The sequence below is a fragment of the Canis lupus genome, chromosome 24 (assembly GCF_003254725.2).
Source record: "Canis lupus dingo isolate Sandy chromosome 24, ASM325472v2, whole genome shotgun sequence".
NCBI classification, from domain to species: Eukaryota; Metazoa; Chordata; class Mammalia; order Carnivora; family Canidae; genus Canis; species Canis lupus.
In genome coordinates, this window is record NC_064266.1 from 25,283,956 (window position 1) to 25,309,326 (window position 25,371).

Consider the following 25,371-nt stretch of genomic DNA (forward strand, 5'->3'; position numbering starts at 1 on the left):
TTATTTCCCCCCACAGCATCTCCATCTGGTCCCCCTCCTGACCCTAACCCTAATCCTAACCCTAACCCTCAACTTCTCTTTGCTAGGGGACCTGGCCCTGCCATGCAGGCATCTTGGGCAAAATCCTCTGATGACAACTCCAGCCCCACTATCTTCCTTGACTCCCACTCTATCTGTGTGAAAAGGAGGCCTTGCCATGTGGAATTCTGAAAGTATGGGCTTGTCTGCTATGGCCTTTCTTCTAGCCCTGCAGTCATGGGTAACCCTGCCAGTCTTTCTGCTTTAGAGGTCTCCTAGCAGATGCTGAGGCCTGGTTCTAGGGCCTCCAAATCCAGGGGATCCCTGCTAGGCTCTCCCAGCTACCTACAGTTCTCTAGGAGCCTCAGGTAAAGGGTCAGATTCCCGGTATCATCAGGCCCATGGTCAGTTCTCTAAGCTTGAGGTGGGTCTGGGGGGACATACAGCATGCCCACAATTTTCTTCATTCTGTAATCTTCCTCAAACCCAATTCCTCATGAATAGACTAAGGATGGGACATGGGCTACATATCCCAGAACTGCTTGGGCTCCTTATTGATCAGCTGTTGCCATAATAGTGCTACATGACAGACAACCATAAAATTAGCGTAATACAACAATTAACACTTATTTCTTGCTCCCAAATTTGTGGGTCAGCTAGAACAGTTCTGTCCCATACCTCTCTCATCCTCCTAGAACTAAGGGTCCTTCTGGGATCAGTGACCCAACCAGGGCATGTTCTCATGATGATGGCAGAAGCACAAGAGAGCCAACCTAGTTATACAAGCACATTTCAAGTCTCCTACTTCCATACTCTCTGCTAAAATTCTGTTGGCTGGAGGAAATCATATGACTGGGCTCAAAGACAGGATGGAGAGGTATCCTCCTAACTTGTGTAAGAAACTGTATTTTTATGGCAATGGTGTGGGTACAAGGAGGGGTAAAAAATTATAGGGTCAGTAACTGAATCTACTGTGGTCCACTCTATTGACCGCATTTATTCATGTTCCTCTCATATAGAAAATACACTTCTCCAGGGTACCTGCGTGGCTCAATTCATTAAGCATTTAACTCTTTGTCTTAGCTCGGGTTGTGATATCAGGGTTATGAGACTGAGCCCTGTGTGAGGCTTTGCACTCAGCACAGAGTCTGCTTAAGATTCTCTCCCTCCTCTTCTACCCATCCCCATGCTGGTGCATGTGCATTCTCTCTCGCTCTCTCTCAAATAAATAAAAAGTTTAAAAAACAATCAATACACCTATCCTCAAGACCCCTCTGTATGACATGAAAAGTTATAAAAATACATGTACACTGATAGTCTCACATGTGCACATTTATGCCTAATCTCTACATACACCTGCATCACAGTCACATACATGTGTGTTTCTTTCAAGACTCATGCCACCTCCACACCCAGGAGGAAATCATGCCTCTAGCAGATTAGAGCCACCAAAAAATTTCACCCCGACACTTCCCAGATCAGCTCTCCCTCAGATCTCCACAGGGACCACTACATACTTGCTCATCTCTCCTCCACCCTCCGATCCCTTCATGCTCAGCAGGTAAACCCACCTGCCTCACAGGGAAAATCAGGGCCACCAGATTTCCAAATCTGTGCCCAGTGCTGCAGCTGGTCCATACGGTTCCTTTGCGCAGGGTTAGAAAAGGGCACTCCCCCCTCAAGACACTTAATTGCCATCTGTTGAAAAATTGTCATGATGTGTAATTTTTATTTGAATAAGGTCTTTTACTGCCATCTGCCACAAATTTGTCATGATTAGTATGTAATTCAATTATGTCTATGTTGTAAACAGTACCCGCCTTATATGTGGCATCTTTAATCAGTATAAAATTTGCACATCCGTACATGGCAATTCTGCCCACAATCACCTCCCTCCATATAGACCCACACCGACACCAACACACAGACCCACCCTATTTCAGCCACTATTTGCCCACAAGGATCACCCCTGCTCAGAAGGTGGCCTCCTCTCCTCTGCTCTGTCTCCAGGAAGTGAGAAAGAAGTCCAGGCCCCTTGTAGACACACTCGCCTAGGGCTGTTCTGAGTACCACCACCACCCATTGCTGAGGGGCATCAGAGCTCTTTGTCCCTCTCACATGGGCACGGGATGTACTCTGGCAGGCAGGTAGGTGGATGTGGGCGAGGAGTGGTAACTGAGGCAGTGAGAGCCTGGAAGGGGAGCCCTCCCCCCCCCCAGGAGCAGCTGTGGGCAGAGCATAGAGCTGCCCACCCACCCACTTTGAGCTCACCAGCTTCCCTGCTGCCAGTCTCGCTGCCACCACTCCTCTCTCTCTCCCTCCCCCTTTCTGACCCAGATTCCACATTCCAGAAATAGCTCTGGCAGGTGACTGGCAGGCTGGGTCCGCTCCAGCTAGGGTGGTGGGGGAAGCAGCAGCCTGGCTCTATATATGTGCCCCTCCCAGCCAAAGGACCCAGCCAGAAGGGGCCACAGGGATGCCATCACCCCACAGTCAGCCCCACCCTACCTCCTCTCACCCTCTGGGAAAGAAAAGAAGAAAGAACAAAGAAGACTGCCTCCCACTCCCTCCCCTCTCTTCCTTGCCCAGCTCCCGTTAGCACTCATTCTCCTCTCCTGCCTCCCTTTCTCCCAGCTTCCCCTGCCCTCCTTCCCACCAGCTTCCCCTGCCCACCTTCTCTGCCTTCCCTTTGTGGCCCCTAACCCTGTTCTCCCCTATATGCCCCCCCACTTCCTCCCCTCCCCGTTTCTATACATCCTCCCTCCCTAGCCTCCCCTTCTGTGTCTCTCCCACACCCTCTGAACCATAAGGGAGGCTATGGCCTCACCCAGGGGCCCTGGGTGGCACTCCCCCACCCCTGCCCCGCAGCTCCTGCCAGCTGTGCCCTCTGCATCAGCACATGTTTCCGTGTGTGTGTTTACACATGCATATACACACACACCAGGTTACACACACTTGGGCGCACTCCCTGTGCCAGTGCTTGAAGCTCTAGGCTAAGTGAGGATAGATTCCCTGCTTGGGATACACCCTTGTTCCTTGCTCAGGAGCCCTGAGATCTAGTTTCCTCTCTCCTGTCTCACTCCGGGTGGGTTCTGCCCCTACCTATGTCTCACATTCTCCATCAGTGTTGTGAAGCTTGAATTTGGAGACCCCCTTCCCTGTCCAAATACCTCCTGTCCAAGTCACCTTCTGAATCCCTTCTTTGTTCTCTGCACTCTCCCTCACAATGTTCCCAGTTTCTCCTCTGATACACTCCCTCCTCCACAAAGGAAGGGAGGCTGACAAAATTCCAATAAGCAGTCAACCGTTTGGTCAGCCTTGTCCCCCCCAAAACCCTCCCCCAGGCCTAGCCTTCCACAATCTCTGATTATTACCCTATAGCTCCTGTCATATCAAACACTTCAGTTACCAGAGTGTCAGGACTGAGAGGAACCTCAAAGACCATCATGTCCAGAGATTGCAAATAGACTTCACTCCTATGTCATTTCTGATCCCTGCAGCCCAGGACTGAGACTTAGTTAAGTAGAGAAGTGGGCCACCATTGACTGGTGATATCAGCATGGTCACAATATTTACACATATCTGATATTCCTGAGTTATCCCAGTTTAACCTTTTGTACATATGCATATACTCTTGTACAGAACTCTTTCAAAGAAACTACAGCCTAGAGAAGGTGAGTGTCAGATCAAGGTCACCCAGTTAGTAGGTCAAGTTGCTGTTTCCCATCTGGGTCTCCCTGACTCCTAAGCCTTGAGTTTCCCATTATCCCATGGGCAGGGGAGCCATCCGGAATCCTGGTAGAGGCGTGACATGGTTACAAGAGTTTTAGGGAAAATTATGTGGCAAGCTGGCCAGGATGGATTGGAGATCCAGGCAAAGCAGTGAGGCCTGAGCAGGGGCCATAAAGTCAGAGAGTAATGAGAGGATCCAGGAGGCCTTCCTGGAGTGAGTGAAGAGGGGTCAGAATTCCCTGTTGCCGTACCTCTGCACAGAAGGCGCTTAGCAGAAGGCAGGCTTCCTCCAAGGGCTCTACCAAACCTTGGTCCAGAACATTCCTGGTTAATCGAGTGCCTACTGTGAGCTCAGTGCACAAATCATTACCCTTCTAAATCCTGTTTTTTTGGCAGATCCATTGAGCCTTCTGGGGGAAATAGTGACTGGGCTTAAAGATTGATGGGCAGGTTATGAAGCCAGGATTGAGTTTCTTGAACTAGAGGCATTTCTTACACCCTTAGGGGTAAAGAGGTCACTCCAAAGGAGGAGAGACAAAGATGCTTAGATGGAACCAGGGAGCTCCCACTAAGTAGTGGTTAAGAACATGAGCCTTGCAATCAGGCTGCTCTTTCACTAGATAGATGTTTATTGATCACCTACAGTGGGCCAGGCCGTGCTCACCAGGGACACAACAGTGATCAAAACAGAACACCCCACCCACCCACCCCCGCTTTCATGGAAAGGACATTCTGTTGGGGTGGGGGAAGCAGACAGAATGATAAACAACACATATAAGCATATGGTTCATTGGAAAATAGCCCAGAGCAAGGGGAAGGGTGTTTGCAGCACAAACAGGATAGGGTAGACCTGGTTGAGAAACATACTTAAGCAAAGCCTTGGAGGAAGCCGTGGAGGTATGCCTCGCAGGGAGGAGTCCTGAGCCGGAGGATGCCTGGCGCCTTGGAGCAGGGTTCCGTGTGGCTGGGCCCGAGCAAGACTGAGCCTGGCTCGTCCTTAGGAGTTTCTCGAATTTTTCTAAGTCAATTTAAAGATGAATGCTACGTGAATAGCACGGGTGGAGCACCGTGACGATGAGTAGGACAGACTAAGTTAATACTTTGAAAGTGCTTAGCACCGTGGCTGGGATCAAAATGGCCCAATAATCCTCATCTTCTTTTGTCATTATTATGCTTTTATACAAAAATCGCTACAATGGTATCAGAAACACTTATTAGGATTCCCTTCGTCATTTTACGTTTATTAAAGAGATGCGCAGAGAAGGCAAGGGGCGTGCCTCAATCACCCAGCAAGGCAGGACAGGGACAGTGGGGCCTGCAAGGGAGACCTCCGGTAAGGACAGCCTGGAGAGGGGAGGCCAGGACGAGACGAGTGGGGGGCTCAACAAGAGAAATGGGGACCTGGGGGCGCCGCGAGAATTGAGGCCTAATTTGACCCTGCAGCGTTGAGAAGACCAGCTCAGGTTCCTTGTTGTGGCCCTCAGTTTCCCGCGGTGACAGCGAGGGGTCGCCACGGCGAACTAGTGCGAACCCGCTCCGCTCCGCCCCGCTACGGAGCATGCGTCCCTTTCCAGCTGGAACCGGTTTGGCGGGGCGGCTCGAGGGGCGGAGCCCCGGGGCTCAGGCATGCGCGTGCCGACGTGGGCGCGCGCTCCCTCTCCCGGTCGGTCGGCCTGGGCGTGGGCGGCGGAGCGCGCCGAGCGCCTGCGCACCCGGCCTAGCCGCGCGCGCGCGCCGGGCCACGTGCCGAGCGGGCTGCGCGCGTCCCCGCCCGCCCCGGGAGTCCCGGGAGGCGCGCGCGCGCGGCTGACGCGGGGGGCGGGGCAGGGCGGGGCCGGCGCGGGGCTTTAACACGGAGGCCCCGCCCCTCGGGCGTACAAAACCGGAGCCTCGGGCCGGGCCGCGTGAGGGAGGAGGGTGAGTGCCCGCCGCTGGCCGCAGCTGCCGCCAGCCTCGTCCGTCACTCCGTCCGTCTGTCCGGTCCACGCCGTCGCCGCCGCCTCCTCAGCCCGGACGGCTGGGGCCCGCCCAGCGCCGCCCGGAGCAGCCGCGGCCCCGCGAGGAGACGGGCGCCGCCCCCGCCCGGCCCTGCCCCCGCCCTCCTCCCCGTCTGTCCGTCCGTTCGTCCCCCCGCCCGCTCGCGCTTCCGTCCTTCTGTCCGGCTGCCAGCCTTCGGGCTGGTCTCCCCGCTCCGTCCGCTTTGTCTCTCCCCGGCTCGCTGTCTCTTTGTCTCTGCCCTCGCGGTGCCTCAGCCCCTCCCTCGCTCCCCGATCTCGGGTCCCCCTCCAAGCGCTCCTCTCATCCCTCAGAGCCTCCTTTTCTGGGCGGCCCGGGCCCTCGGGACTCCCCCTCACGGCGCCCCCACGTCTTTGGGGGCCTTGCCTTCAACACCCCGTCACTCCCTCACGTCGCCCCTCTGAGCTTCCGCACAGCCTGTGGGGGGTCCTCCCTTCCATCTGTATCCTCAAATCCCTGTGGTCTTGCCCCTCTCTTAGCCCTCATTTCCTCGGGGTTTTCCCCCGCGGGGCCCCCCATTCGCGCTGGGACCTCGGAGATCCCTTGGGGTCTCTCTCCTCGGGACCCCCTAAAGCTCCCAGCTCCCAGACTTCACCCCTCCCTGCTTTCCCTTGGTTTGTCTCTGTGGCTGTCGCTCCTTGTTCTCTCTCAGGCCTCCGTGCCCCCCCGCCCCCCCGCTTCTGGGGGTCGGGCTCCCCTGCTTTGCTCTCCCTGCCTCAGCCCTCACATCTGCCTCAGTGGTCTCACCACTGAGTGGCTCTTGTGCTGAAGGCCCCCTTTTGAGCCTGCTCCTTTCCCCAGGGCTCTTGGCCCCCTTGCTTTCTCTGCCCCTGCCCCCTGTCTCCCCTGCTCTCTGCTCCCTTGTCTCTCCCTTTCCCCTTTTCTGTCTTTGCCGGTCTCTGGGTCTCTGACCCCCCTCCGGCCCTCATGGCTTTGTGTCTGGAGCTCTTGAAGCAATGTGAGTGGTGGGGTGTCCGGGTCTGGCCGGAGTCCGCCCGCAGGCTGGCCGCGGCGAGGCTCCATGGGGTTGGCGCTGGGGCTAGGGCTGGCGCTGGGGCAGGAGGCTCTGGACCCTCCCAACAAAGGGGCAAGGAGGGAGGGGCCAGGCCTGTCTGGCAGAGGTGGGAGTGGGGGGGCCTTCTTGCTCTGAGGCTTCTGCTTTAGTTGCTTGAGTGTGTGGAGGGTGCCACGGGCTGGATGTCCTGCCCGCTTGGTCCTGCATGGCCTGGCACTTTGTGATCGCTTGTGGGCAGGCCTGGGCTATTTTGGAGCTGGCAGGATGTGATATCACTTGGGCGTTTATTTAGACCCGGCTGGGGGTGGGGGCTGCGTTCTTGCCAACTTGAGTAATGAAATTTTGCAGGGGGGTGCGGCCGCCTAGGCAGCTGGGCTGTAGGGTGTGTGGCCAGAACTTTGCAGGCCAGCAGAGTGGGCAGGTGAACAAGGGACTGTGCTGCCTTGGTCTTGCTGAGACTCTCAGTCAGGATGAGGGGAAAGAGGAGTTGTTCTTAATCTGACACACTTGAGTATTTCCTTTGATGGGCTAAGAACTCTGGGCCTTCATTCTGCCAGCCTCAAGCTGTGTGAGAGCCTCAACCTCCATAAGCCTCAGTTTTTCCATTTGTAAAAAGGGGATAATTGTACTAATCTCACCATTTGTCATGAAGATCAAATGAAACGTCTGTAGGCATGCTTTGTGAAGTGTCACTGTGTCTTTAAACTGAGCCCACAGAGGGAAAGCAGCTTGCCCAGGGTACACAGCTAGTTGATGGCAGAGCTAGGACAGGGGTCCAGCCCCAGGACCCCATCCAGAGTTCTTTACCCTTGGCTCCATTACCACCTGATTTTTCAGGAATACACCTGCCTTTCCACCGGGGCAGGGAGCAAGCTGTCCCTTATCTATGCCAATTCCTGGTTTCTCTTTGTTAGTTTGTAAAGATAGGCAGGTGTGCATAGCTGGATGTCTGTGCTGGGAGACAGTTGGATTTTCCATGTTCCATCCCATTGTTGTTTGAGGGTGGACCCTGCATGGCCAGTGGCACTTGGGAAAAAAGTCAGTTTGTGGCTGTGAGCCTCTGCTGCTTTTCCTGCTTCCCCGTAGAGTGGGGAAACAAAGACAAAGACAGCAGCCGGGAGAGGCTCCACACACAGTTGGAGGTCTGCTGTCAAGGAGCCTAGGATGTCCTAGAACTTCGGAGCAGGAGAAGAGATCAACTGTTGTAGCACCCTTGTCTTATGGATGAGGCCCATAGAGCCAGGGACCTACAGAGGGTAAAGCAAGGACTTGGTCCTCTTCCATGGCACTGCCTCTGAGGAGGTAGGTCACTGTCAGGCTAGTGTCACTTGCCCACTGGTGTATAATGACAATTTCCAACATCCATTTTACCTATTACTTTGGGTCCTGTGCTTGACACACTACACGGATGACTTGCAATTGAGGAGAGAGAGGGGCTTGGTCCTTGGCCCTTGGGCTGGAACCAGGAGATCGGGATGCTGGTCCCCACATCTTTCCCACTCTCAGGGAGGCCACCTTCTCTGGGTTTCAGCTTCCTTATCTGTAAAATGGGAATAATAATCTTTGTCCTAAAACTGATTCTGAAATCATAGAATCCCTAAAGAAATTCTGTGAGGCAGAACGCCAGGTTCTATTCCTGGCAGTGCTAAGATGCAATGTGGCTTCAGACAAGCATCCCTCTCTCTCTGTATTTTTCTCTCTGAAAAATGAGTGAGTTGGATAGCATGGCCTGTTAGGTGCTTCCAGTTCTGACATTTGAGGATTCTAAGGTAATTCAATGGCTACCTATTTGTACCTACAGCTCATCTTACCTGTTAAAAGTGTGCTTGATCACAGAACAAGGGGGAGAATGTGTGAATGCTACAGGATGTGTCCTGATCATATGCTGTGGGGTTTCGCAGGAGAGAGATCCTGTCTGGGCAGAGGGTTCAGAAAAGCTTCCAGGAGGAGGTAGTGCTTTAGTTGGGCCTGTATACCAGGCATGTTCCTCCCTTTCATGCAAACTGTTACAGAGAGTAGAATTGGTCTCCATCGCTCATTCCCTGTGTAATTTGGGCAAGTTACTTTCTTTGAACTTCAAGTTTCCTCATTGGGACTCAAGATAATCATATTTACATACAGGATTGTGGTGAAGATTGAGATTATATATTTTAAAAAATACCTATTATACAGTAGGCACTTAATAAATCTGAATTTTCATCTCCCAATAATATCTGGATCACTTTTTTCTTTGTGGGAACAAGACAGAGACCCAGCTTCTCCTCGCCCCGCCCCACCCGCCAACCCCCTGGTGTTGAGGTTCAGGTAACAAGGAAAGCACCTGACTGTTCTAATAAATAATAGGAGTAATCCTCTAATCTCTCACTTGCCATATGAGCCATTGTGTAATCTGTCAGGCGCTTTCCTGACCATTGTTGCTCATGGTCCTGGGAGGAAGCACTGGCATTCTCTCTGCTTCACAGGTGGATGAAGAATAGGGGGCCCAGAGAGGCACAGGGACCAGTTCAGAGTCCCGCAGCATGGCAGCATCGGGGTGGGCTTGAGCCCGGACCTCTGGACTTTTCTTCGCCAATAGCTGTGCTCTAAATTTATTGTTTCTGCCTGGTAGCCTGCCCCTCAGGCCTCCTCCTTCTCTGGGTCTGGCATCTCTTCTGCAGGGAGAGTTTGCTTGACATTGCCTCTGAGCTCATCTCAGACTTCAACAGGACTAGCTGGAGGCTGGGCAGAGACTGAGTCACATCTTCCCTGGCTTTCTCATCCTGAGCAGCAACCAGACACACCCAGAGGGCCAGAGACCTGCTTGTCGGAGGCAACAGCATGGCAGGCCCCTCTCCCAAAAGCTCAGATTGGCTCAGAAGTGTCTCTTCCTGGACTTTTAGGGAAAGGCTGCAGTGGTGGCTCCCTGGGGATTTGGGAGCATGAGCTACCCTGAACAGCTGTTGCCTGCCCCTTCCCACTCTAAGCCATAATTTGTGCTGTACCCTCCCCCTTTGTACCCTCTCTTCCCTTTGAGACCCACATTGTCAAATGCTGCCACCTCCTCCAGGAAGTCTCTGATTGCTGCTCTAGAGTCAAACAGACTTACGAATTCTGTCCCAGGCCCACACTTGATGAAAAGTGGTCACTGCACTTCAGTTTCCTAATGTATATAAGATGTAGGTTCCTTATCTTTATAAAGTTTAAGTTCCTAGGCTCCATCCCAGAGAGTCTCCTTTGGCAGGTCTGGGGCAGGAATCAACTTTACAAGTTCAGCCCTCTGGAGGAGTCCAAAACCAAGAACCTGGGGGGTGCACTCTGGGAAAAGCTGAACTGAGAGTTTCCTGGGATTGTTTCCCAGCTTGGCTTGTCCCCACTGCATGATCTTGGATTGATCAACTTTCTGCAACTCAATTTTATTCTGACCTATTGGGATGGAAATCCCTTCCTCACAGGTTGCCATGAGGATGAGAACTCATGTAGTGAAGGCCCCTTGAGAAATGGGAACCTTTATGCTACACTGCCATTTACCAGGTGTCAGGGTTTGTGCTAAGTGGTTTATGGCATTATCTCACTGTATTATTGCAGCAACCCCGTGACGCAGATACCAATACTTTCCTCATTTCACACATGAGGAATCTGGCTCCTCCTCATCTTTGTTTTGGGCAGGATTGGTTGTTTCCAGAAGCAAGTTACCCTTTCCTTGCTTAGCCCTGGCAATAGACACTGTCAGACCTGGCCAGGGTAGAGCTGTGGAATTGAACACCTGGGCAGGAATGCAATCCAGTTGTCAACAGGAATTTAATGAGGTTGATGAGGTATACAGTCTGAGTGCCTCTCAGATTGCCGGGTTTCCCTCAGCCTGTGTTGAGTCCTAGTTCCTCACCCACCCACTCGTCAAGACTACCTTAAAAGCAAATAATATTCGTATTCTACAGCTAAAAGATGATTGTTTCCTGTTTCACAGTGAGGAAGCAGGCCCAGGTAAGGGGAAGGACAAGTACGTGCCTAGGATCCCAAAGACCATGCCACAGCCGGGCAAGAATCATAGCCCTGCTTGCCTACTGGGTCTCCATTTCTCTGTATCACTGGCCTGGGACACCCAGCGGAGAGTAGGAAGAGCAAAGTGTGATTTGGTCAGTGAAGTTTCATCATGGGACAGGGGAAGTGGTCCCAAGTGTTTGGAGCTAGACTTGGCTCAGCCTGGAGCCAGTTGGGCTTGGAAAGCACTTTCTGAGGCCTGCCCCCCAGCTGTGGGCCAAGCTCTGAGAGGATGGGAAAGAACAGATGAGGCCTCTGCCCCTGGGAACTTATGGTCTAACAAGGGAGACAAGGCCTACAATTATGAGAGACTGTGTGACAGTCTGTAATTAAGCGTCTGCTGAGGAAAAGCATTGTTTGAGAAGGAAGAAGTGAGTGTGTGCCAGAGGAAACAAGAGCCCTCTTGAAGGGGGCTGGATTTGCAGAGACAGAGGGTGAGGCTGACATTCTAGGGAATGGTTTGTGCAAAGGCAGAGATGCGGAGGCTGGAAGGTAAGCATGTATTTAGGGAAACAGTGAGTAGATTAGTTTTGCTGATGCATCAGTGCTCTGGATGGAAAATCTGGGAGGGGCCAGGAAGTTGTGGGCAACATTGAATTCATATCAGCTGAGAAGCAGAGGCTTTGGGGGGCTATGGAAGGTTTTAGAATGGGTGACACAACTGGAGGATATTTTTTTTCTAAGAAGGTGTATCAGGCTGGGTGAATTGGAATGAATGAAAATGGACAGGAGAAGCTTCACAAGCATTCAGATGAAAGAAGAGGGTGGGGTTTGGGTGGAGCTCATGGGGTGGGAAAGGACAGTTGGGGTAGCAGAGGGTGTTGTGCTCCTTCAGGAGAGCCCATTCAGGGGCTTGATGGGCCAGAGGGAAAGATGTCGAATGTTACTACTTTGGAGGAAGAAATACAGTCTAAGAAAATTGCTTGCACACCTGCTCTGTGCCAGGGCCTCCACGGATGCTGTCAGAAATCCTTACACCAAGCAAGAGGCAAATGGACTTACTATCCCCCTTTGACAGATAAGAAAAATGTGGCTTAGACCCAGGGCTGACTGCAAATCCTGACTCTTCCCACAGTTCAGCTCTGCTTCTTGGAAACTCTCTATTAGGATCCTAGGAATCTGAGCCTTCTTGCCCCTTGAATTGGGGGCACACAGATACATCCCTTAAAGCCTACACGCCCTTACTTTCCAAAGATCTGGAAAGTCAGGACCGGGTGCCAGTTTAGAATTCTTCAAGGTAGGAGAGTCAAGGAAGTGAGGGGCTTTCACATCATCAGTTTTATTCACCAGGCTATGAGCAGTATTCAGAGTCATTGTGTCTAGTCCAAGTGGGCACACCCATGACTGGGTCCATTGGGATTCTCAGCTAGCTGCCACCAGAGAGGGTGTTCCCTCACCCATCCAGAGGAATCAGCCACCCACAAAGGTAGGAAGGGACTTGTCCCAAGATGCTTTTGGCACTGGAGAGCCAGGTGATGGAGCCCAGTTTCCCTTTCCCAGGTGGTAGCCAGGGATATCTACTGGGCAGAGAGAAGGGAAAGGGAACTGGTGCTTACTGAGAGGCTTCTATGGGAGGCAGCAAGGGCTGGTCCCAGGGTACATCTCAGAAATTGGTGGCTTAAAAAAAAAAAAAGGACAGAAATTGATGGCTTGGCAAATCATTCTCCTTTATATGTCCCCTTGGGCTGGGCCTTGGGTCATGAAGCAGAGCAGCCGCGTGGTAGGCACAGCCTCTGAGCTCTGTTCAACCATCCCTCTCCTTACATCCAGTAAACACCCCCAGGATCCATATGCCAGTCTACTTCGGCAGATGTTCTCTGACCCCAGTGTATGCAAGATATGATTGTAACTGCACCCATCTTTTTCATACCAAAATCTAGACAAAGGTTTTAATGAGGGATTTTTGTGCTCTTTTCGAACAGACAGCCTGAGAAAATACCATTCAGACATTGTAACAGTGGACTAGAGTGGCCTGTTAAGTGTAGTAAGGCCATTTGCCCCATGCTTTCACATAAATTTGACCATTCGGACGTATATTCATTTTTAAAATTTTTTAAAGATTTTATGTATTTATTCATGAGAGACACAGAGAGAGAGGCAGAGACATAGGCAGAGGGAGAAGCAGGCTCCCTATGGGGAGCCTGATGTGGGACTCAATCCTGGGACCCAGGGATCACAACCTAAGCCAAAGGCAGACGCTGAATCACCAAGCCACCCAGGGGCCCCCATATATTCATTTTTTTTTAATATTGTTTTCAACACATTGGTTCTGAATCCTCAGTATTTGCTTAGCCTGTTTTTGATTTGCAAAGCACTTTCATCCTCCTTATCTTATTAGATCTTATACAACTCTGGGAAGTCATTACTATGCTTGTCATCCTGATTTTCTTTTTTTTTTTAATTGGAGTTCAATTTGCCAACATAGAGCATAACACCCAATGCTCATCCCGCCAAGTGCCCCTCTCAGTGCCCATCACCCAGTCACCCTGACCCCCCACCCACTTCCCCTTCCACTACCCTTTGGTTCATTTCCCAGAGTTAAATGTCTCTCGTGTTTTGTCTCCCTCACTGATATTTTCACTCATTTTATCTCCTTTCCCTTTATTCCCTTTCACTAATTTTTATATTCCCCAAATGAATGAGACCATATAATGTTTGTCCTTTTCCGATTGACTTATTTCACTCAGCATAATACCCTCCAGGTCCCTCCACGTCGAAGCAAATAGTAGGTATTTGTCATTTCTAATGGCTGAGTAATATTCCATTGTATACATATACCACATCTTCTTTCCATTCATCTTTCGATGGACACCGAGGCTCCTTCCACAGTTTGACTATTATGGACATCATCCTCATTTTCCAGAAAGTGACTTGAGCAAGGTCACTCTGGAATTCACTGGCTGAGCTACTTGTTTATTCAACAAATACTGAAGTGCCTGCTGAGTGCCAGGCAATGAGCTGGCCCTGGCACTACAGTTCAAGCAGAGCAGTCTTAGAGACTTACCTCCCAAAGTTCACAGTATCATTAAGGTATAGCCAGGATCTACCGCAGCACCCCTGACTTGCACACTGGGCTCTTTCCGCTGCAGAGCCCTGTAGTTTGGGCCTGTGGCTTAGATCTAGACTGTTGTAACTTGTGAGCCCTCAGCTTAGAGCATCATGGTAAAGCAAGTCCAGGCAACAAGTCTCTGCAAACTGAACTTCAAAAGTGACAAAAGAGGTCTTCAGTAATGATTTAATCATTATCAAGGTGAAGTAAAGGCATCTCAAGAAAAGGCCCTCTGCTCCTTCAGTAGTGTGTTGGGGAGGGAGGCGGGAGGGAAGTCACCTGAGGGCTGCTATACTTAAGATCCTGGCCTGAATTTTCTCTAGCCTCCAAATATTTGTTTACACTCTGCCCAGGTGTGGAGCCCTGTGGCCATGTGCTGAGCTGGGGACCCTCTCTTTCCTCCAGTACTAAATGAGATGACATAAAGACAGATCCTCAGATTTCTGGCCTACCCCCTCTTAGGTCCCATGAGTGGGAACCAAGTGTAAAAGAGGTAGGTACTTGCCAGGATCTCATATTGAGAGAAACAATCCTTCCTCTTTCCGTGTCTTACCAGCCTGGCAAAATTTCCCCACTGCTCCCTGTAGGAACTCTTAACTGAACCTGTTCCACATTCAAAGCCCTCTTCAAATCCTGCCTATGCCTTAAGGCCAAGTTTTTCCCAAGTCGTCTCTGACGTTTTCTCCCCTGCCCAGAGCCCTGGAGTGTCCAGGCTGCCTCCATCTACTCTCAGAGGCTGGCCACCTGTTCTACAAGGGTAGACCAGCAGCTTTTGAGGAAACTTCAAACTCCAGATGCCTGGGCCCTGCCCCAGGGACTTTGATCCCTGAGACATAGAGAATGCTTTCTCTGAGAGCATTTTGCTGGAGTTATTTTTATGTGTAGAAATTACATTTCTATTGAAGCAATACATGTATGTGGTTAAACATTTCAAACTTTGTAGAAAAAATGCCCAGTGAAAAATTTAACTCTCCCACCCTCCACTCCTAGATAATCACTATGAACAGTCTTGATGTTTCCTTCCAGAAATACTCTTCATATGTAGGCAGCTATGTCAATAACATCACCTTTTTTTTTTGTAATAACATCACCTTTTATTACACAAACGATGGCATATTCTCTACCTACAGCCTACCGTTCTTTTTTTTTTTTTTCAGCCTACCGTTCTGTACTTTGTCTTCTTTACAAGTCTGTCTCTGTTGACGCAGACAGGTCCATGGCCTCCTTTTCCATGACTGTGTGACAGTCCCATGACGGATGGACCACCAGTTGTCATCCAGCTCTCTCCTGGAGGGCATTTAGGTTGTTTCTAGTCTCGCTGCTGTGAGCAGTGCCACAGCAAGCACCTTCCCCCCACCTGTGTGTATGCGGGTGTGCCTGTGGAGCTGTGGGAGCCATTCCTGCAAGTGAAATTGTTACAGAGAGTCTGTGCACCTAAAATTTTGTTAGGTATTTTGAATTGCCTTCTTTTGCATCCCGAAAGTGTGTATTTTTTTAAAAAGCACCCTGCATCCCCTGGATTCAAATTCATTTCCTTGGTTAAGAACCAGACTATTCTAATTCAGCCCAGATGGGAAGGGAGTTGGCCAGTGTTACTCAGCAGTCCTCAGCCAATGAGGTATTTCCAGAGTATGGTGCAGATGAGGGGAAGTAAGGAATGAAGGGAAGAAATGGGCTAGCAGGGTAATGAGTGGGGCCAGAATTGGGCAGAGGGGACTCTGTTACAGGTCCTGGGGACCTGTTGATGACTTGGTCCCCAGGGAGAGGCATCCCCCCCTCCCATGCTGTGTCCTCCTTCCTGCATTTCTCTGGCTTGGGCTGCATCTGCTTGGCAGCAGCTGGGCCAGTGAACTCCTTCATTCAGCAAATATTTACTGAGCTCCTGCATCCCAGTGCAGGCTGGGCCACTATGTCCCTACCCTTCCTCGAGCCTCATTTTTTTTCATCTGAAAAGTGGAGAGGTTCATCCATGCATTTCTTATATCACCAGGCTAGTGGGAAGATTTGGTAAACCAGCCAATGGGGAACCCCCATAAAATAGATTATATGGTTTTAGCTAGACACTATGCCAGGTACCCTGGAGGGTTTTTTTTTTTTTTCTTTTTCCTTTTTTTTTTTTTTAAAGGTTTTATTTATTCATGAGAGAGAGAGAGAGGCAAAGACCTCTGGAGGGTGTTTTTCTTTCTTTCTTTTTTTTTTTTTTTTTTTTTTTTTAGGTTTTATTTATTCATGAGAGAGAGAGAGAGAGAGGCAGAGGGAGAAGTGGGTGCCAGACTTGATCCTAAGACTCCGGGATCACGACCTGAGCCAAAGGCAGATGATCAACCATTGAGCCACCGAAGCATCCCACCCTGGAGTTTGAGTCTGATCTTTGGACCAGTCCTGGGTGGGCTACCTCCAGTCTTAGTAGATGGCCTGGTCTGCGCTCTGATTAGGAATTTGGTGGCATCCGTTGGTGGGTGTCTCCACTTGCTGTGCCAGGACAGAGTCAGACTCATGCCTAGGATGCATTTGCTTTGCCCTAGGATGCTGGAACTCCAGGGCCCGCTCAGGGTCAAGGTGATTAGATAATAGGTGAAGAAGAGGTAGTTAGGGAGGCCAGGAAGGTCCCCACACTGAGGCTACTTTTGTCTCCTCCTCCAAGTTAATGGGAAGGCCCTCTGGGGTCCCCCACAGGGCATTTCTGCAGCTCCCTTTCAGCTTTCAGCTGTGGTAGGGATGAGGAAGAGGAAGTTCTATCATTTTTCTAGTTCAAAATTACTAGTTTAAAATCATTATCCTAGTTCCTCCTTCCCATTTTATCAATGGAAAACTGAGGGCCTCCTCCTAGGTGAGCAGGCGGCCTTACCGGGATTGGAAGCCAGGTGTTCAGCCCTCCTAAGCCTTACCTCTCACTAGGTTTCCCACATCGTCGCAGTCTTCAGTTTCACTTTGGGGTTAAAAACCAAAGTGAAAGAGAAAGGCAAAGCAGGAAGCAGCTGCTTCAGTCCCAGCCCAGGCTGGGATTGGCCCTGAGAGACCCAGGCCGAGCTGGCCTCACATCAGGGGGCAGGCCTCTTCTCCCTCTTGCTCCGGAGGCCTGGCAGGGGCGGGGCCCAGTAGGGCCCCGCGGGGGAGGCGCCAGGCTACAGACAGGGGTGGTGTTTTGGCCTGCCGCTGTCTGGGAGACGGCCAGTCGGACAGGTTCCCTGGTGAAAGTCAGCCTCACCGGGGTGTGGCCCCAGGTGAGAAGCCACTGCCTTTTAAACCTCTGTCCTTCCGGGCCAGGGCTGAGCTGGGCCTCTGCTGGCCTGGGAAAGATATCCTCGCTTCCCCAAACCAGCTTTCACAGAACATTTCCACTCTCCCTGAAGGTAAGAGCTAGGGCCCTGTCTCCACTGGCAAGACCTCTAAACCTTCGGTCACGGTAGGGTGGGCACTTACCTCAACTCTTGGCGGTTTCTTAAGGACCCAGGTGGCCTGAAAGCCTTAATGCCCTTTGTTCTGGTCCCAGTCCCAAGAAGTTGGACAGGGGTTGGAGGAGAAGGAGCCACAGCTTCCCGAGTTTTTAGGTGGCCCCAACAAGATTCCTCTCCAGCTCTGGGCTCCAGAGTCCCCATTTGTTTCTTGGCAGGAGAAGTTCCTTCTAGCTCTGCTGTTCTGTTGAATCAGTTTTGGTCCCTTGGAAGATAGCGAGGATCTTAACACCTGATTTGGTTGGTCTGTGTATTTCAAAGATTAGCTGTTATCTAACTAGTGGGGGGTCTTAAGTTCCTGTTTCTCTGTGCTTTTTCTAAGAAAATTCTCAGACTTGCCAAAGTAGATACAGTCTCAATTTTTTTGCTTCAACAAATACAATTTCTGTGTACCTCTCTTGTCTGCACAATCACAAGGTCCCCAGACACAGAGTCGTTTTGGCTCAAGACTGCTCGCTAAGGGCACACACTGAGCCCAGGGTGGGTAATCGATCAGGTGATCCTTGGTAAATGACTGAATCAATGATCCGCACCTGGCCTTGCCGCTCTTGTGGAATGCAGAAAACTGGCATTTATAGCCTAACTGTAAGGCTGAGGCAGGCACTGGGTGAGCAGTGAGGAATACCCACACCTTAGAGATCTCACAGACCTATAGTCAAGAGCTTAGCTCTAGTGACAAACTGTTGGGGTTTAGATCCTTGGCCACCACCAAGAGCTGTGAGACCTTGGGCAAGTTCCTTAACCTCTCTAGGCCTCAGTTTCTTCACTTGCAAAATAGAGATGATAACATTACCTGAAATCAGCATCAGCATGAAGACCAGAGCAAAGTGTGTGTAACGCACTGAACACAGTCTGTAATACAGAGGAACCGCTAAAAAATGGGAGCTGTTGCTGCTATTGGTATCCAAGGGAGAGAGAAGACTTGAAATAACTGAAGACTATCCATGTCCCATGCCTGGAAGGATGGAAGTGGACTGGTTGGGGTGTTTGGAGGGACATCAAGTTATTGTTTGTCAAGTGCAGGGCTATGATGGGGACTCTGGAGTGAATCAAGGTAGGCTTTAGAGAAGAGATGACCTTCAAAACCTCAAAAGCTGGGCAGGACCCAGGTGGATGGAGATTTTGAGGGGAAGACACCCTAGGGTATGGGCACACCCGGGGTAGGGGAGAGGAAGGCACTGTGGGTCAGGGAGGGATGGCAGGCGTTGACTGCCCAGGGGCCAAGAGAGCCAAGATCAAGGAAGAATGCTTGTTGAGGGCCATTAGAGTCCATCAGCACTCAGGGCCAGGCATTCAGAGCCAGGGTTTGTCTCTGAAGGGTCATCACTCCTTGGGTGGGTTTCCTGCTGGGGCACATTACTGAGTGTGCTGTGAATATATTTGTGAATTCCACCCTCTCCTGGAACTTTCTTGCATAGTATTGCTCTGCACAGGGGAGTGGTGGTAGCCATCTGGACCTGCCTGCCTGCCTGCCTAGGGATGGTTCTGAGCCAGGGTGGGGTAGGAGGAGCGGGGTTTGTCTGACAGCACCTTTAAAAGCCAGCTCGCTCTGCTCCTGCTGCCCCGTAATTTCCTCAAAGCAGGGGCAGTAGGGAGTAGGGTTTGGGTTCATCCCAGTCTGCCCCAACCTCCAAACAGCCACCACTTCTCTTTCCAAATGGCCAACCATTCCTGTGCTCAGAGTGCCAGTGCCAAGCCAGGACAGGGGAGGGAACAAGACAGACTTGGTCTCTTTCCTCAGGGAGCTTCCATCAACTGGAAGTCCCCATGCCAGCAGGTGATGAATATGTGAGATACTGCCTGCTGGTGTTGAGAACTCTGAAGGAAACAGGCTGAGGGGGACCTATTCTGAGAGGATGGGGAGGGCATGTCAGGGATGGTGAGGTGGCCAGTGGGCAGGAAGCTGTCAAGGGGCAGGCCAAGAACAGCAGGGATCAGGACCCCTGGGTGAAAAATGTTTAGCATATTGAGGGAACCAGAAGAGGTTCTGTTCAGTCTGGAGTGGTCTGCAAGGTCAGGCGGGGCTTCATCATCCCAGTGACCTTGTTTCCTCTGAAGCAAAAAAACTTTGCCCTGAAGGAGCCAGAGGTGTCAGTGTATTAAAAGGTGTTTTGGGTTTTAAAATTAACATCAGAACTCCCAAATACTTCTGATTGGTTTTCATACTGATCCTAAGTCATCAAAAAAAAGGCTTCATTAGCACTCCCTATTTATTGCTCACTTCCTCATACTGCCTCACAGTTCATGAAGCTATGTTGCTTCTGTTGGCAGTTTGTTGCAGGTTATTATTGCTGTTTTTAGAGGGGATGGAACAGAGAGCTTAAGTGACTTGCCCAGAGTCACACAGCTTAATCATGATTTGAAGTCTTGATCCACTGTTCTTTCTACCCTCCCCACTACTTCTCTGTAAGAAGGCCAAAGCAGAAGTTTCTATTTCTTTATAGCAAGGTTGCAATTCTAAAATGATCACAGTTGGGATCCCTGGGTGGCACAGCGGTTTGGCGCCTGCCTTTGGCCCAGGGCGCGATCCTGGAGACCCAGGATCAAATCCCACGTCAGCCTCCCGGTGCATGGAGCCTGCTTCTCCCTCTGCCTGTGTCTCTGTCTCTGCCTCTCTCTCTCTCTCTCTCTGTGACTATCCATAAATAAGTAAAAATTAATTAAAAATTAAAAAAAAAAAAGAATCATAAAATGATCACAGTTTAAAAAGTTTTGGTATAGAATGATATAATAGTATTTGTGTCCAGGCAATGAGATTAGAATGACTTTCCCCCCCCATATTTTCTATAGTTAATTCTTTTTTAGTTTAAACCTTTTATCTTCACCCACTCTCCCATCCAACTCCTTTCCAAGGTTCTAATACCAATACACCCATCACTGTTCTTACAGACCTTTGATGTTTCCTATTTTCTATTTGAATTCCTTATTTCTCTTTCTTGGATGTCAGAAAAGAGAATGCAGGCAAATTATAGATCAGCCCCTGCTCGCAAACACATTTAACTCAGAGCAGAAGTGTTTAAAATTCATGCTTGTCATAGTTTTAAATATTTTATTTTGTAACTTTTGGATTTGGGGTATAAAATAGCAATTTGATAACTGGGCTCATTTGCAAGGAATTCCTCAGTAAGACTCCTCACTAAAAACTTGGGATAAAATGCACGTAACAATTATCATCTGACCTATTTTTAAGTGTACAGTTCAGTGGCAGTAAGTACCCTCACATTGTTTCATCACCTCCATCTCTAGAACTCTTTTCAATTTGCAAAACTGAAACTCTTCCCCATTAAACAATAGCTCCCTGTTTCTCCCTCCCCGCCAACCCCTGGCAACCACCATTCTGCTTTGTCTCTTGGATTCAACAACTCCAGGTGCCTCATCTACAAGCCCTTCTTAAGAGGATGTATTTGGAAAGGGGGTTATGTGCTGTCTCTGAACAGTGAAGTGTTCAGATGGTGATGAATTTTCCCAGCGAATGCACACTGCTACTCGCAGCGTTATGTGCCTGCGTTCCAGAGGAACTGTTAACAGACCCATCAGCTCCTGGGAGGACTTTCTCCACAGAGGTGGCCTTGCTTCCAGGCCCATGGTGGCTGCATGGAGTCTGGCCACAGCCCCTCTGTGGAGGAGGGATAATAGGATGAGAAAGGCTGTGGACTTAATCATAGGACCCACGTAAGTGCCTTAGTCAGCTTACCTGTTGTGGGATTTGAGCCAAGTCTCCTCACTCTCTGAGCCTCAGCCTCCTCCTCTGAGAAATGGGACAATACTTCCTGTTATGTGGCTACCCCAGAATCAATGAGATGGATAATGGACTTCCCTTTGCAGTCATGATCCTAAGCACAGTGTTTGAATGAGGTTAAATGCAAGGAAAACAGGACTCCTGATCCCCATGTTACAGAAGCAGCAGAGACATAGAAGTGATGTGATTGGCCTGAGGTCATACAGCACTTGGGCGTGGACCCTGGGCTGAAACCCAGCCACCCTCACTCACAGGCTGCAGCTACTGCAAGTTCCTCGTTGGTCAGTCTTTTGAAGGGTAGAAGACTGTGAACAAAGTTGCTTTCCCATCTTACCAGGTTTAAAACATTGCCCAAGAAACCCTCTTGTTGATGGGTCTGCAGGGGAGGATAGGGGGTGGAGGTTTTGGTGGGGAGTCAAGGACCATGATTCTGCATTGTGGGAATAGAGTTCTAAAGCATTCCTGTGGATCCTCTTGCCCAGGGACGACACATACCTTCCACTTGCAGTTACTTCCCATACAAGGCCCATAGCAAACAACCTCAGTCACTGATGCACTCCCATTGAGCCTAGACAAGGCTTCAGAATCCTTCTTAACACAGGCAGGTACTACCAAGCAAGCAGAAGCAGTACACCCAGTGCAACCTGCACCATCTCCAGCCTAGTACAGCCTCCAGCTTTTACAGAGAGGTGGCAGTCCTGGGAGGGGAAGGGACTGTTTCAGGGGCAGGTGATGTAACAGGTCTCTTTGTGAGAACGGAAGAGGGTCCTTTGGCAGGACAGCCCAAAACCTGGGGAGGTGTGACGAGTATGCCTGCAAAAACATCGGGGCGCAGCAGCAGCCAGAGGGGTAGAAGTTGTCGAGGTAAAATCCATTTTCTTCCATGCGCTCCTTGTGGAGGCGCGCTCTAGGCAGACTCCACCGGCAGAAGGAGGAGACCAAACTTGTCTTTCTAAGTGGCTTCTAAGCTTGATAGGCACATGTGTGGTGGTCACACTTGTCGGTGAGCTTGTATTTTTTACTCCTTGTGAGATTGGATGCTGTAAGGGTTGGGTTCTGGAGACTGAGACCTATGGGTTTTGCACTCAGCAGATAGAACATGACTTGCTATATGACACTGAGCAGGTCCCCCAGCTCTCTAAGCCTCCTGTTTCCTCAGCAGCACAAGGGGAGATGATGAAAACATCTCCTTGTGAGGATCAAATATAAGACGCAGGTGTAAGGACTTTGGACAGTGACTGGGCCACTGTAGGAGCCACCAGTTCTTGAGCCGTCACTAAACACTGGTAATGTGACTATTAGCCACTAATCACCCACTTCGTATGCTGTGCCATTGTGGGGGCAGGGAGGTTGGTGACCTTCACTTGGGTAGGTGTTCTTTCACAGAGATCTTCCCAAATGTCACCATATTGTGCTTTCAAAGGTGGTTGGGAAAAAATTGAGCAGGGCCGGGTACGGGGGTGTGAAGAGGAAGCCAATAGTCACGACTTGTCCCAGTGCCTCTGTCTTCTGCTTGCCAAGTCACTTCTTACAGATTCTTTTCTATTTGCTGTGTCCTCACGGTCTTCTTCCACGGGGAAAGGCCCTACGGGCCTGTACCACTTTTGGGATAAAGTCAGAAGCAGGGTCCAATCTCCTAAATGTCGGGAGACATTTGCCTGGGCACCTCTTCCAGGCTGGAGACAGGGTTGTAGGAATGGAAACCACATAGTCAGTGCCTTCAGGGGGCTCAGGGCCTAAAGGGAGAGGCAGAAAAGCAAACAGGCCTGTAAAACAGTGTGGTGGCAAGGGCTGTAGTACATCTCAACATGAGGCGTTGACCCAGCAAGGGAGCCAGTCAGGGAAGGTTTCTCGGAGGGAGTAATGCCGGAACTGAGATCTGGAGGAGAGGCGGAATCAAGGAGGAGTTAGGATGTTGCTGGCAGGGAGCAGCCAGTGCAAATGCCTGGAAGCTGAGAATGTGATGTGTTGGCAGGAAGAGGGGGGCGGGGGGAGAGAAGGGAGCTTGGCAAAGCAGGGACATCAGTGGTCACCACCCAGAAATAGCACACGGTGATACATGTGTGGCATGGAGGGGGTGGATGGCTATGGGTCCTCAGGGCACTGAACCTGCCTGCCCCAGCCCCTGCCTGTGGAGCACCTCGGCGGGGCTGGGATGGGACAGTAGCTGTGTGGGACCCCACCAGGCCTTTCTCACTTGTCTTCCCCAGACACTCTCCCAGTAGTCCTGGGGCAGGGGGCAGGGCAAGTGGGTATTGGCATTTTATGGATGAGAGAAACTGAGGCCCAGGAGCCTAAGTGGTCCAGTGAGTGAGTGCAAAGCAGAGCCAGTGCTCAAAAGCAGGTTATTGCGGGGGTGGGAAGGGGCAGCAAGTGTTGGTGGATCTTCTGTTCTGAGGATGGGTTTATCATCTCAGGTTGGGGCTCTGTGCTGCCAGCCTTCCCGGAGGAAGGCATCTTAGGCCCCATCTGTGCCAAGGCCCTGGTGTTAGTCCTCACATCATTTCCCATGTAGCTAGGCTGAATGAGTATTTTCCTCTTTTTTGCTTGTTGATAACGATTCTCTGGATGCAAAAAATATATATATATATGAAGTATAAATGTCTCTCACACACATACACACGATGTCTGATGTCACATCCAGAACTGGGTGTGAAGTAGAAGAGTAAAGAAGGAACAGTCCTCTCAGGCTTGAATAGAATCCGAAAGGTCACACCCATGAGAGCTTGTGTCTTCTCTCAGCAGCCGTCATGCCTGTGTCTAGCCCAGCCGAACCCTCCTGGGCCCTCTGTCCTTTAGAAAGTGCCTCCTCATAGTGCAAAATCTGTTTCCCCATAACAGCCTCACCTTCCTGTCCCTACTCTGGTTGTAGTGTGATGACTTAGAGCACACGTATACGGGACCATCTTCTAGGTATCTGAAGATGATAACTGTGCTTTTCTGAGTTGGCTTTCTTTTCCAGAACACTATCCCAGTCTCTCCAAGCCTTCCCTCATGTTGACCCAGGCATGATTCATGGTGCACATGTATCACACCCCACTTGTGGCAGATCTCTGACAGACAGCACTAATCAGTCACAGCATTCTTGATCAGTCCGTCCCCGGCTTTCTCACACAGTGCTCCGTATGGCAGTGCTCCACGGGGCGACGCCCAGTAGAGGAGGCATTTCCTTGCCACCTCGGCATTTTACTGTGAGTTTTTTCAGGACAAGGACTTACTCATCCTGGAGTTTCCTGCCTGCCCAGGACCCAGTGTGTGGCTTCCCCACCATAAACTAGGCATTTGTCATAATGGGATGGATTTGCAACTTCTGCTCATGCATCAGGCTCCCGTTGGGCAATGCCCCTTGTCCAGAGCCTCCAGCATTACCCACGATGTTATCCAGAGCTGAGTGGGAGCTGCTCCCCACTCCCCTGGTCCTGTACCTTTCTTGGTCAGGGCAGCCTCAGACCATGTCTGCGGTCAGCATGGGTTGCTAAGGCATTTTCCCACATGTGCTGCTTTCTTATGTAACAGTCTGACTAGGGATCCAAACTCAAAATCCTAATATAGGCTCTGAGGACTAGGGCCTTTCCCTTCTCATATCTCTGTCCCTGGACCTGGCAACAAGGCAGGCAGTGTTGACCTGACCTGAACTCAAGGTTTTCCCCATTCAGTTCTGTACTGTTTGTTTCATCCCATCTCTCAGCTGCCCAGGCTTATTGGCTCCTGATCCTGTCACCCGATATACCACCTGTCACTCCAGGCACAGTGAATGAGCCCGTTAACACCTTCTTTCTATTCTGGGATCCTCTTGGTCATTCAGAATGATGAAAGAGGGCAGCAATTCAGGTGCATGGGGCCTGGCAGTGTCTGGTTCTAGACACAGGGGCCTGTGACATCTTATTAAAAGCCAGACTTTTGTGACCCATCATCAGGGTCTAACGTCAGCCCTCCAGAAGTGAGGGTGGTGGTTTTTTAAGGCTTTTTCTAAGTAGTATTGCCCAGACAGGGCTCCTAAGACCTTGGAAAGGCAGCAGTGAAGTCCACATGCTAGAGCCAGTATTTGAAAAGCCAATACTTGGATTCTCCACACCTCCTCCCCACGTCCCCCCGACCCAGCAGTTCCTCACCAGGCCAGACAGGGGCTGTACACATCAAGTTTTTTACATGGACTGGAGCCATAGCAGTCCCGTAACTCTGGGTATCATCTACTCCACAGCACCCCCTCCTAGTGGTCACAACTTTGACATACAACAACAAAGTCATGATTCAGTAGTAACTGCAGCTTGGTAGCTGGCGTCTCTTTAAAGCTCAGACTCAAAAAAAAAAAAAAAAAACACACACAAAA

At 50.6% G+C, this 25,371-nt stretch overlaps 1 protein-coding gene across 6 annotated transcripts in view; it reads left to right on the forward strand.

Moving 5' to 3' along the window:
* DLGAP4 (DLG associated protein 4) overlaps positions 1-25,371 on the forward strand; it is a 195,258-nt gene that overhangs the window by 123,083 nt on the left and 46,804 nt on the right. Inside the window, exon 1 of one of the 6 annotated variants that reach the window (XM_025469953.3) lies at positions 5,854-6,724. The exons of 3 other annotated variants lie outside the window; for them this stretch is intronic. In XM_025469953.3, coding sequence (XP_025325738.1) covers positions 6,694-6,724 — 31 coding nt within the window. In that variant the 5' untranslated portion in view covers positions 5,854-6,693. Of the gene's footprint in view, positions 1-5,853; positions 6,725-21,783; positions 21,906-25,371 lie in introns of those variants that run through there. 2 more of the 6 variants (XM_049100688.1, XM_025469952.3) reach the window with 2 other exon arrangements.